The sequence below is a fragment of the Necator americanus genome, chromosome X, assembly GCF_031761385.1.
Source record: "Necator americanus strain Aroian chromosome X, whole genome shotgun sequence".
Taxonomy (NCBI): domain Eukaryota; kingdom Metazoa; phylum Nematoda; class Chromadorea; order Rhabditida; family Ancylostomatidae; genus Necator; species Necator americanus.
This window is the reverse complement of record NC_087376.1, coordinates 17,048,974-17,061,331: the sequence shown is the minus strand read 5'-3', so window position 1 is coordinate 17,061,331 and position 12,358 is coordinate 17,048,974. Positions and strand designations below refer to the sequence as shown.

The following is a 12,358-nucleotide window of genomic DNA, read 5'->3' as shown; positions in this document are numbered from 1 at the left end:
ATTTAGAAGTATACATTCACATAAAAGTTTGTTTACCCCCACGGACCAATGAGAGAAACTAACTTTCCTTATCAAACCCAACATAGATTGCTCCATAGCTTTGGACAATGCATAAAAGATACAGTGCTCGCCTATCAGGTGCATGGCGATGGTTCGGCACCTTACCGATGTTTACCGATGTTACCAGAGTTTTGCATCATTGTGGAGTATTTTCGTGACACACAGACAAACACACACACACACACACATACACACACACGAACTAAGCGCATTATTATATAGCATGATATATGTATGCATATATATGTATGTGCATATATGCATGTATATATATACAGATATATACAGTTATATACAGATATATAAATATAAATAAATAAATAAATAAATAAATAAATATATATATATATATAAGTGCCATATACACTGAAATCGTCTTACATAGTTTTGCACCAAATGAATGTGCGGCCATCAGTACTTTTCGCTGCCAAGTATGCCAACGACTTGACATCGCTGTGTATAGTCAGCAGCAGCAATCAAATATTTGATTTACCCTCGCATTTTACGGCAGTCAGAATTCGCAGAGCAATACAAGTGGCAAGAACCCACTCGTTGTCGACAGCATTTATTCCTAGTATTCGTTGGATAGTTTCTTCCAAGAATGCCAAACTTTCCAATGTCTTCCTCCCGATGTTTTTGTTTTGCGAGCCAGGTTAGCGCATAATCGTAATAATAATTCAAATAATGATCGCGTCTCTTTTCTGCCTCCTACCTCTGATTTCTAAATGGTGCTATCAAGCGTCTTCGCCGTCTTTCTCCCAACTAATTCTCACCGCATGATTTGTATAGGGTGCGAAGACTCTCGGGATCTTGGCCCGTATCGTTCCAATAAATAGAGTAGGTGGTTCAGTGAATCTTTGTTGCCACAGACGATCGCACAGTGCCAACGAAGGCGAAGTATATCCAACACATATCAAGCAAGAGCTACTATAAGCGGGCCACGCCCACGGCCACGCTACTATAAGCAGGCCAACCTAAACGCTCAACCTCACATATCATACCCATTTGTGAGAGGTCACTTGCTTTTTCGTACCTTTCACGTTTACTTGATTTACATTGTCTTGAAGCTGTGTTTGAAGTTCTATTTCGAAAACCAATGCTGGTGCTCTTGGAAGTTGAATCTCGGAAATAAGGGGAAAACGAAGAAGTTTGTTTTTGCGTGGAACTTTGTTGCCTGCGCGTTCTCCACTAATGCAGACGCACTTTATAGTTATTTTCACATGCGATTTTCGAAAGTAGTCATAGCTGTTCCTGCCGTTTCTGATCATCAGTGCATATTCCACCACCAATCTTAAACATGTTAATAATCATTTATTAACATGCGTGTTTGACTGCAGTCAGATATACACAGTTGGCATGTAACAAGATGTTCATATAATGTCAGCACCACCTCCGTTCAATAATGCTTGTTATCGCAACTAAGCTTGTCAGGGACAAGTTTTACGACAAATAATGCACTTATGAATGATATCAATTGTCTTTACTGAAAAATAAGTGAATGCGCAGAAATGGGAGTAATTTATGGGATTGAGTGCTTAGGACAAAATATTATATAGCATCACATAGTTGTGTACATTAAAAAAATGCAATATTGAGTTACAGGGGTAGGACAATAACATGGAAGCGCAGGTCCGGCGTATTTTCAACCAGTGCCGCTGAATGAAGATTGAATTTTGTGTTATTTTGAACCTATTTCAGGAGCTCTAAAAATAGAACGAACTCTTCTGATGTTTCTACTTTCAGATGCAAGGATTGAAGAGGAAAAGTATGTGAATTTATCTTTATTGCATGTCTCTAAAATAAACTCATCTAATCCTTGTATAAAGCAAAATATCAATAAAAACTAAAAACAGCTGACAAAAAGTTGAATTTGTGTGATAAAAATCACTGGTTAAGATGCAGAGGAGGTAAGATGACGAGATTTGTTAGAAATAATTTATTGTTCAAGCTTCTTGGACTCAGATCACTTTGAGCTGCACCTTGAGCCTCCCCAACAAGCGACTTTTTTGCAATTTCCTGCTGCTCTAAGTGGTGTTTGATGTAGTCAGCGTCGTGCTGATAGCACAGTCCATTCGTACTCATCAGAAGTGCAAGGCAACCAAAGAATTCACATCACCTGCGTAAAAGGAACACTTGTAAGTAGGAAAAATTTCAGCGTCGAGCAAAATTCACCAGAGGAAAAGCGAAAAAGAAGAACGAAAAAAGAACCAATATTTTGTTTTGACAATGCGCAATGCGGGGACAACATGACAATGAGACCCGCAGGCTTGGCACACCACTGATCCAACTTTTTGCACAAGAGGTAAAATCTTGAAAATACTCCTGAAAGAAGAGTCTAATTTTGTATAGTTTGCAGCAGTTCAAACATGGATTTAATAGAATTTAATGCCAAAAAAAGCTCGGATTCTGTGCACACTGCTGGGTCCGGAAGATCGCAAATAACTTCGTGATAAGAGTATCCTGAGAAATACGTCTGGTGCTTCATTGGCAAGGTTTGCCCTGCAAAACAGTCGTACTACGTTTTTCGAGGACCTCTTCGTTTTTTTGTGATTTAGATAGGAGAATTAAAAGCTCTTTTCGCTTTTTTCGAATTTTTTTCACCTGAATCTTGAAAGAGCCATGAGCCGGAAAAGAGAAATTCTGCATATAGGGGCTTCTTTAGACCACCTTTCCAAATATGGGAGTGGTTTTTTAAAACCCTGTTCCATTTTCCTGGGATGGTCGAACATGCTAAAATCCCAACTTCTGCTCGATCGTGAAAAAGTTTATGATCTTGAATGAAGTCTAACAACTCAGAAAAACTAAATGTTGAGCAAATTGCCTTCCATTATGTTGTAATCGAGAACTTTCTCCATCAGTTCCTACATCTTGCGATTCACATTGCAACGCGGTTTTCCAGATTGTAGATGAAACACTATGGAAGAAATTTCCATTTTTCACTCTCGCATTTTCCACATTTTTCGTCCACCGAAACTCCAAAAAAAAGGAGTTTTCAAAAAACTGCGGTGGCGGTATGATTAGTTTGTAAAGCAAACATTCTTTTACGAAATATTACCAAACTATTTCTCAAGGTGGTCTCTTCACGAAGTTAAGAGCTATTTTCCAGACCTAACGCAGTAAATCTGAGCGTTTACGCCGTCAAATCCTGCCAAATCCAAAGTCCAACTTTAAACTACTGAAAACTATTACCTTGATCATCCTACTCTCGTTGTTCTTCAAACTGATTCAGTGGACGCCAGTAGCCTTTCCATTTGTCGCCATCACGTGCGAGAGTCGCTCTGTAGTTCCTCCTTTCGCGTGGGCACGAATGGCATCAAATTTTTCTTGCAAGGAGCTCGTGGAGAACTCTGACTATCGGATTGTATCCATGTAATGCGTTTAATACTGTGCGAGATCAAGTCGCTCACAGTTCTGGTGCAACAGGTGTCTTTTAAACGGATCGCGTGACCGGCCCACCTCATTTTGTTTTCTTGGCAAACGTGGCGGTTTTTCTAATCTTTCATTTTTGACGTAGAATAGAACTTCAAATGCCGCCCCCACCTGTCTGAAACGGGATACTCCTAGTATCAGTCCTTCCACTGCACGTTCAATTACGCTCACCGCTCTTTCCTCCTACTTACGAAGTGCCCAGGTTTCGGAAGCATTGGTCAAGGCACGAAGTACGGTAGTGTTAGAATAGGTGAGCATTGTATTCCTAGTCTTCTTCACTACATTCATGTTGTTCCTATAAGCTCCCTAAGCCGCTCTATTCCTCCTGCCCAACTCAAGGGTCAGATCGTTCTTCGTGTTCATTTTCCGATCCAGTTAAACGTACTTGGTGATTCGGATATGTTTCTTCTGTTGACATTTCCGGAGCAGCAACGATGGTACCAGTGAGAGATCAAAAAATCTCTGCATACTGTGAAATTGCAAGAAAAATCTAAAAGGGGAGGGGTCAGGGCACGTGATAAATGAAGCAGAGCATGATCGTAATGAAGATCACTTAATATAGACCAATGCATCATTACGCGTGTCACTTCGTGCAGCTAAAGATATTACTAATAAGTTCAATAGAGATAAAGCTAACAGAAGGGGTAACTGTGCTTGCCGCTGGGTTATAGTTTAGGAGGGTTCCTTCTAGTAAGAGAAATGACTGACGACGCCAGCGAGCAAAGGATACCCTGTGGATATGGGTAGTGGAAAGAAAAGAAAGAAAATTAGCAAGAAAGGAAATATTTTCTTCAGTTGAAGGTGAAGGTAGAAATTCTCCTTCAAAGAAGAAAAAAGGACAGAGATTTCCCATGTGCAGACAATATGTGCGTATGTAAATCGGCAGTGATCTTTACATCAAATAGCGTCTGATGAAAAATTATGGCAAGCTTATTTGTGGTTTTTGGTCAGCGACTGTGTGAAAGTAAATGTTTAGTGGAAGGTTAATATAACCTTTCTCCTATTTTCTCATATTTCACCCAATCTTCGTTCTAAGATCTCTGCTTGCGTAAAATTTAGGGCGTAACAAAAACAGAATTGCCCCGGTGGATACGCTTGTTCTGAGATCGGTCAATTAATCTAGATCATGAAAAAATCAAATAATCTTAAAGATCTCAAAAACTCTACTAAAAAACTAAGAACTAGATACTTCTTGTATTACGCACTGAGACAACACCTAACAAACAACGTTCTAACGAAATGTTCAGAATCTTGACTCAAATTGGCATGAAGTTGATCCTTGTCAGAATATAGTTTTTCAGTTATATCTCAGCAGAACAATTGACTTTCTATAGGATCTTTTTTCTTGACGCATCATTTCAACACGTTTTAAATAATCCTTCCCTTGCAATTGTTTTTCAGAGCTTTTTATCTATTATCCATTAAAGAATAATATTAAGACCTTATTAGATGCTTTCACGAGGGAAATTTGGAACGATTCCACCTGGCATAATTAAAAAGCTTGTGAACAACATTTCCACCTGTTTACAAACATGTTTAGAAAAGGGGAACATACGTTTGAATGGTGCCTTTTTATCGGACATGTGTGGTATCTCTGGGACGAAAACTTACCCAGCTTTAAAGCATTTATTTGAATTTTGAAAGTCATCACATCCTCTTCTAGCATTATCCAGTCAGTTCCGCGGAAGTACGTTTTTTTTTCTGAAATGCATATACGAAATTCCAATTTGGTTTTTACAGGCTTTAGTGCGATTCTGACTGTTACCTGATCGTGGTGGCTTTGATTTCACCAAACGCAAATCAGGCATTCGAGTGTTCGCATTGGGAACGTACGAGCTATATAGCCTACACAGTTATATGGCGCAAGAGTCCCATATATTAAACAAGGGGCTATCCTCCAGCACATCGCCAAAGTCCACAACCTGAAAAGTCAACTGCCTGAAGGGAGCATGAAATCTTTGCCAGCAACACGCCACACCGCCGAACTGCAGTACATTGTCGAGCAAACTCCAACCGTCCTGTCTAGGCTTCTACGATATCCTTGTGTCCTCTTTGCTGCACTGCACGAAACACGCACGAGAAATCGGCCCCTCGTCGGCGTCGAAAATTACACCATATACTGCGGCGATGCTGATGAGAAGAAAGTAGGTGGCTGTGCGATGGCTGTGAGGAACGATCACAACACTCTGGTGGAGGAATTTGGCTCAACGTCGTCTAGATGCTTCGACTATGTACGGTTTCCGTAAGTGTTTGAGCACTTACGATCCAGTAACTCTGGATCGTAAGTGCTCAAACACTTACGGAAACCGCTGAGGCCTGCCACAAGGATACCTAGCCAGCAGGTGGTCATTGTTCGAATCGAAGCGAGGATGGGACTAAAACAACAATTCTTTCTTCACCACCTCCTTCCAAAACTTTTCTACTAGCGGGCCTTCCTGAACAGACAGGTGGAGCTCATTCATCGGAGCCGACTACAAACAACCTTCCTGCACTTCCCAGCTGCTTGCTTACAGGCTTTCAGCAGGACCGACGTGTAGGACTTGAAGATGTTACGAGTCATTTCTGACAAAACAGAAACACCTGTTTTATGAATCCACTTCAGCCTCAGGTCAAGCGGAACACCCTACACAAGTTTGCATTTGGTTCTGTTAGCCCTCTATCTGCCACCTGAAGAGACGTCACGTAACCTCGCAATTAACCGGTGATTCCTCTAATGAATGAGATTCTTAGCTGCAAGGGATGCATATCAAAATATTGGGTTAAGGAATAATTCGTTGCTTTTTTTCATATTTAAAAATGTTCGAACTCAGAAATAAAACGCACTGCAAATCCTTATGCATCATTTGATAGAGAATTTACGATTATGTCTTATATCTTTACACATCAACTGTATTTTGATTTTTTTTTCAACTAGTTGATTCTTGTTTTCTTGGAACGTTAATTACGAGTGTCAAATGTGTAGAGGGAAATATTTCTGAGACCAGCTTTTTGCAGGTGTTAGAACTGTTCCTGGGATCACAGCCAATTAATCGCAAGGCTGCGCGGTACTTTTACAAGTAACCAAGAGAGGGCTAACCTCAGACGAAAAGCGACCTTCTGCAGGTCGCTTTACCTGCAGCAAGAAGAAAGTGTAAAAATGTTCAAAAGTCTTACTTTCTGTGTCTGCCATATCAGGACTTCCTACAAGATCCCTGAATCCTACATACTGTTGATTCCGAGGTGCTAAGACCACCAAGACCAGGTCACCGAAATTGTGAGAATTGTAATATCATGCTATATAATAACGGGTTCATTCTGTATATTTAATAACGTGTGTCTTTGTGTGTGTGTGTGTGCCAGTCACGAAAAAAAAAAAAAAGAGGAAGAAAAAAAGCCGTAGTACCTCGGATTAACTTCAAGTGAACTTGCTAAGGAGTAATTGAGAGGCTAAGGACCCTTTTCATAGCCATAAAAACTGCATGTGTTGTGTTTCACGCTAATGTGCTCCACCTTACGTTTCCTTCATCAGCTTGGTCAGATCCTTCTTTTAAATTGGAAACATGGATGCAAACGGCTGCTTAAATACTAGCCAGTAATGTGAAGGAAGACGATTTTTTGCAGCCACTTTCGACGGAGGCGTCAGATGTTGATACGTTCCAAATGTCATTCGCCATCAGGTCTCTTATATGAGTTCAACAGGTTACCTATCCATCCTGATTTCCGTTGAGGGTCTTGAAGAGATCCACGCCTGCTTGCATCTATCAGGGCTGATTCCCAGTCCGTAGGCTGCAACCAAGGGACGTACAGACGGTGCTAAAGCGACATTGGCAGGACACCGATCTTGTTCGTCCAGAGAAGTCCAGAGAAGCTAATTGTTGAGGCTTCGAATCCCGCTGCCAGACGTCAACCACTCTTTTCACAATAAGCACCTGATCAATCGTCGATCGTAAACTGCGAAACCCGGCCTGTTCATCGCGAGTGGTTTCTTCGCGATGTTTGATTAACCGATCCAGGATAATCTGCTCCAAAACGTCTAATATCACACGCAGCACTGATATTCTTCGGTAATTCCTGGGTTCCGTTACGGATAGTTTCTTCTGGAGAGGAATTATGATAGCGCGTCTCTACCAATCAGATATCCTTTTGTCTATCCATATTGAACGGATGATCCTTGTCATTCCACGAATCCCAGACTGAGGAAGATGTTTCAGCATTTCTGCGCTAATCCCGTCGTCTCCGCCAGATTTCACTCCAACATGAATAGACACAATTGGCGGAATCTCGTTCAGCATTCTTCGTCTTTCAGACCTGCCATGTCGATTTTCGCTTGAAGAGGGACTCCTCGGTTTCTCTCGTGTAACCGTATCCTGAAGCTTAGAAGAACTGGACGGTGCTCAGGGTTGAATGCGACGTTCCACACAGCTCTACATCTTTGGATATCTTTCTTTTTTCGGAGTATTTTAGACATCAATGCATTGAGTTCATCGTAGAAGGCATCCTTACTGTTGTCCTCAGCGGTTCCCAGTAGATGCGTGGACACTTACGATCCAGAGTTTACGTCCTCTGCAATCCTGCAGTCGTAAAAAGGCGCATCTAGACGACGTTGATCCAGATTTCTCCACCACGTTGTTGTAGTCGTTCCTCTCATCTACTGCGCGGCCTCCTAATTTTCTCTTATATGCATTGCAGTAGATGGTGTAATTGTCGATACTAATGATAAGGCGATCCCTGATGCGTGTTTTCTGCAATGCAGCAAACAGTGCATCTAGATATCGCAGTCTGGACAGCGCAGCTTGTTGGAGTTCAGTTGACAGCTGCCGGCAGTTCAATGTTACGAGACGGATGTTTACTGCCAAGGATTCCATATTTCATGGCATTCGACCTGTCAGAGTGTGAGTTCTGGCACGGTGCTATACGACAACACTTGTTTGCAATGTATGGGGAGCTTTTGCCATACAACAGGATAAGTTATAGGGCTCGCGCGATCTCAAGGCGTGTGCTTAGTGATTGCGCCTAGTAAAAGCAGGTCCACTACGAGCAAGTAACAATCAGACTTCTATGTTTTCCCACAATGATCTCCGTCCTTTGTATAACATATATTTTATATTATATATAATGTAAATAATATAAAGGACACAGATTGTTTGTGCTTCGCTCTAAGTTACTTCGAGTTATTGAATTTTATTCAAAATCACTCTTTTCGGCGCGTGAGCGAAAATTGGGATTTTGGCAATTTTTTCCATCCTAAAAAAATGGGACGGCGTTTAAAAAACATCCACATATTCGGATGGAGGGTCTAAGAAAACCCTTATGTGCATAATTTCTCCTTTCCGGATCGTCTGGTTGTCTCAAAATTTAGATGGGAAAAATTCAAGAAAAGTCGGACAATTTCAAACTTCGTCCCATCAATATCTGAAAAAGACTTGGGGATGAAAAAGTACACCAAAATGACCGTTTCCTAGGGCAATCATTCTTCTCTCAAAAGCCACCTTAAAGGCATCACCCCACGAATCTGAGGTGGTGCAGATTTCAGGTGGAGTATTCGTATACGGGATGGGAGACTACGGAGAGGGGGGTGATTCCGTCCATTTCTTGCTAATTGCCGTAAAAAAACGGCCCGGAAGATGCGGCGCCGCACAAGACTGGCGCGCTCCAATCGAACCTCTTGTACAAAATGGTGCGCCAAAACGAATGAAGCCGTATCTTCCGGGCCGTTTTTTACGGCAATTAGGAAGAAATGAACGGAATCACCCCCCTCTCCGTAGTCTCCCATCCCGTATACGAATACTCCACCTGAAATCTGCACCACCTCAGATTCGTGGGGTGATGCCTTTAACTTCACACCAAAAAGTACACCAAAATGACCGTTTCCTAGGACAATCATTCTTCTCTTAAAAACCACCTTAACTTTTTCTTTTTGTTCTCTTATGACGAAGTTACTCGCGATCTCCCAGACCTAACAGTGTGCACAGAATCCGAGCTTTTTTGCCCATTAAATTTTATGAAATTTACTCTTATACTGTTGTATACTGCGTAAAATTAAATTCGTCATTTCCTAGAAGTTGTTCCAAACTCCCATCTCTTTTGCAAAAATTTGCATCGGGAGTCGAACCTGAGGGCATGGAGAATGGTCGGTTTTCCATCGGCCATGATACCGCACTCAAATATGACAATGTGTCCTCAGAGCAGAGGCGTAAGACACAAAGTATCGGGGGGTGGGGGAAGGGTCGTATTCGAGAGGGTCGTGTCTCATTCCCATTGGTCCCTCCTCCTCCTCCCCCCCCCCCCCCCCCCGATACCACGCTTGACCCTGGTTAGATATCTAAAAATCTAACGCTGTCTGGAACGTCACATTCTATTCCGACCACTACCGTCCAGTTCTTTTCAGCTTTATGGTACGGTTCCAGAAAAGGAATGGCGAAGTTCAACATCAACTCCTGTGTGTGATGAATAGGGTTTTGGAGCGGATCCTCCTGGATCGGCTAATCAAACATCGCGAAGAAACCACTCGCGACGAACAGGCCGGATTTCGCAGTTTACGATCGACGATTGATCAGGTGCTTATTGTGAGAAGAGTGGTTGAAGTGTGGCAGCAAGATTCGAAGCCTCCACATTTAGCTTCTCTGGACTTCGAATCCGTTTCGGTTCTCTTTACCGGAGCCATCTTCTCAACGCGCTTCGTGTCAGTGAAGTTCTAGGTAAATTAGTACGCCTAATAAATGACATTAATAGGAGAACAACCGCTGCAGTTCGAACACCAGCCGCATGTACTACAAAGTGGAAACTGGAGTGAGAAAGAGGGCGTGCCTGACAGTTTCTGTTCAACTTTGCCCTGGATGACATAATGCGAAGAACAACATCGGTGTCCTGCCGATGTCGCTTTAGCACCGTCTGTGCGTCCCTTGGTTGCAGCCTACGAAATAGGACTCCCCCTGATAGATGCAAGCACGCGCAGGTCTCTTCAAGACCCTCAACGGGAATCAGGGTGGACGGACAACCTTACGAACTCGTGGATGAGTTCTATTATTTGGGGTGTGTACTGAAAAACGATGGCAGCTGCGAGAAATATTCAGCGAAGATGCTCTAAAGCCGAATCGACATTCATTTCTTTGACAGAGTTCCTGTGGTCGACCTCCCTCGCCAGCGAATCTAGTGAGTCTATCTATCCGCAATTCACCTTATCATGATGTTCGGATCGGAAACCTGAGCAACTCCGTCGACGGTGATAGAGAAGCTTGACTGCATAGAGAGAGCTATTTAGACGACTCTTAGGCTATCTTTGGCGGATGGAGTGCCACAACAAAGAACTTTGCTCGGAGTGTATATGGTATGGAGGATGACACGTGGAGAACATCTTGTCGGGCATTTTGAATTAGAAATTTGAATTAAAATCGTCTCTGCTTCCTTAGTCATATACAAGGGAGACCAGCAAATCGCCTTATTAAACGACTTCTAAAGAGTTTGTCGGTTGAAGCTGAGAGGGTTCCTGGCAGTGAAAGAAAATTCTGGACGAAAGTGGTAAAGAAAGATCTAAGAACAATTGGCGTTGACAGGCAGTGACGGATGGATAGATTCTGTGTCAGCTTTAGCTGAAGAACGAACAGAATGGACTAGGATAAGTTTAAGGACAACATACTCCCGCCCGATGATATATAAGTAGGAAGAGTGTCCGTAGAATCTTGCTCCACTTTTGACCGGTCACAAGAAACCAACGAAAGAAGATAGAAATGTGAAATCTTCAGTGGTTAGAAGGAAAGCTTTTCAAGTTTTCTTACCTCTTCAATGTGGTCTCCATTTCTTGCCGTACACACATCTGTACGATACTCAAGTTGTTCCCACATACGGTTAAGGACGTCTGGTGCAACAGAATGAATAACGTCTGTGACTCTCTGTCTTTGATTTTGATTGTGATTAATGTCGTTGATGCGTTCACTGTACACATGTTGCTTCACATAACCTCACGAATAAAAGTCTAAGGGTGTCAGATCTCTGGATCCATATGAACTGTAGTAATGTTTAGGTGTAATTCTCGAGCACACACAAGCACAGATTTTTTTAGGGCTTCTTGAGTAGCTTTCCGGTGTATCCCATACAGACTCGTCACATATCGATAGCTTACAGGAACAGTATTTCTCCAAGAAACTGCCTGTATTCTTCAACTGCCTATGCCTCCGATTAATGTTGTTTCTATGTGATGCCGCTTCGTTGCACACGCGACGATATTAACGTTGCGCTTTGCTCACGGTTCGAGTTTAGCAAGGTACAAAATACACTGGACTTTGTTATGTACTGTAAGCATCTCAACTGGTGCGAGCTGATTCGCTGCTGCGCATCGACTCACTCCAGTTGAGATGTGGACGGTACACAGAAAAATCCAGTTCGTGGTGTTGCGTTATTACTTGTGTAGGCTTACCCTTGAGCATCACACTACAGGGACTTGGAGGGTTTTCCTTTCATGAGGTGATGATTTCACATTTCTATCTTGTTTCGCTTGCATCAAATGCAATCCGACGTTTCAGTACATGCTCCGCTCTCTACGTACGACCTATATAACTTGCACAGTTATATTACAGAAGTTATCGAGATATTGCAAAAAGATCCAGTTGTACAGCACGCTGCCAAAACCGAACCCAAATACATTTTTTCATCAAATAATTAGAGGGAGTGGTGCCGGATGTGTATACGTCGTTTCTGCTACGACTGCTTGTGTTTGTGAATCCGAAACTGCAAGCTTTATCGATAAGCGTAAGACGCAAAGGTAGTGCAGTTTTTTTTTCATTAAAAAACATAAAATACATACAAAAAATTACATTTTCAAAATGTAGCTACAGCTAGGCTATAGAACTAGAGCAAGCCATAAACGTTGCTCGATGACAAATAGAACAAATCA

General features: G+C 42.2%; 4 protein-coding genes across 4 annotated transcripts; 2 read left to right on the top strand and 2 right to left on the bottom strand.

Moving 5' to 3' along the window:
- Positions 1-2,141: 2,141 nt before the first annotated feature.
- On the bottom strand, positions 2,142-3,777 carry RB195_023683 (uncharacterized protein; the record flags this gene model as incomplete). The annotated part of the gene is made up of 3 exons (XM_064211201.1): positions 2,142-2,176; positions 2,269-2,382; positions 3,681-3,777. The coding sequence occupies 3 exons, from the start codon at positions 3,775-3,777 to the stop codon at positions 2,142-2,144; spliced, it is 246 nt and encodes an 81-aa protein (XP_064067082.1).
- A 1,661-nt stretch (positions 3,778-5,438) lies between these two features.
- Positions 5,439-5,735, top strand: RB195_023682 (uncharacterized protein; the record flags this gene model as incomplete). Its single annotated transcript, XM_064211200.1, has 1 exon — positions 5,439-5,735. One exon carries the CDS (start codon positions 5,439-5,441, stop codon positions 5,733-5,735), a length of 297 nt encoding a protein of 98 aa, XP_064067081.1.
- Positions 5,736-9,860: 4,125 nt separating this feature from the next.
- On the top strand, positions 9,861-10,166 carry RB195_023681 (uncharacterized protein; the record flags this gene model as incomplete). The annotated part of the gene is made up of 1 exon (XM_064211199.1): positions 9,861-10,166. One exon carries the CDS (start codon positions 9,861-9,863, stop codon positions 10,164-10,166), a length of 306 nt encoding a protein of 101 aa, XP_064067080.1.
- A 1,878-nt stretch (positions 10,167-12,044) lies between these two features.
- RB195_023680 (uncharacterized protein) lies at positions 12,045-12,257 on the bottom strand (the record flags this gene model as incomplete). Its single annotated transcript, XM_064211198.1, has 1 exon — positions 12,045-12,257. One exon carries the CDS (start codon positions 12,255-12,257, stop codon positions 12,045-12,047), a length of 213 nt encoding a protein of 70 aa, XP_064067079.1.
- Positions 12,258-12,358: the final 101 nt, after the last annotated feature.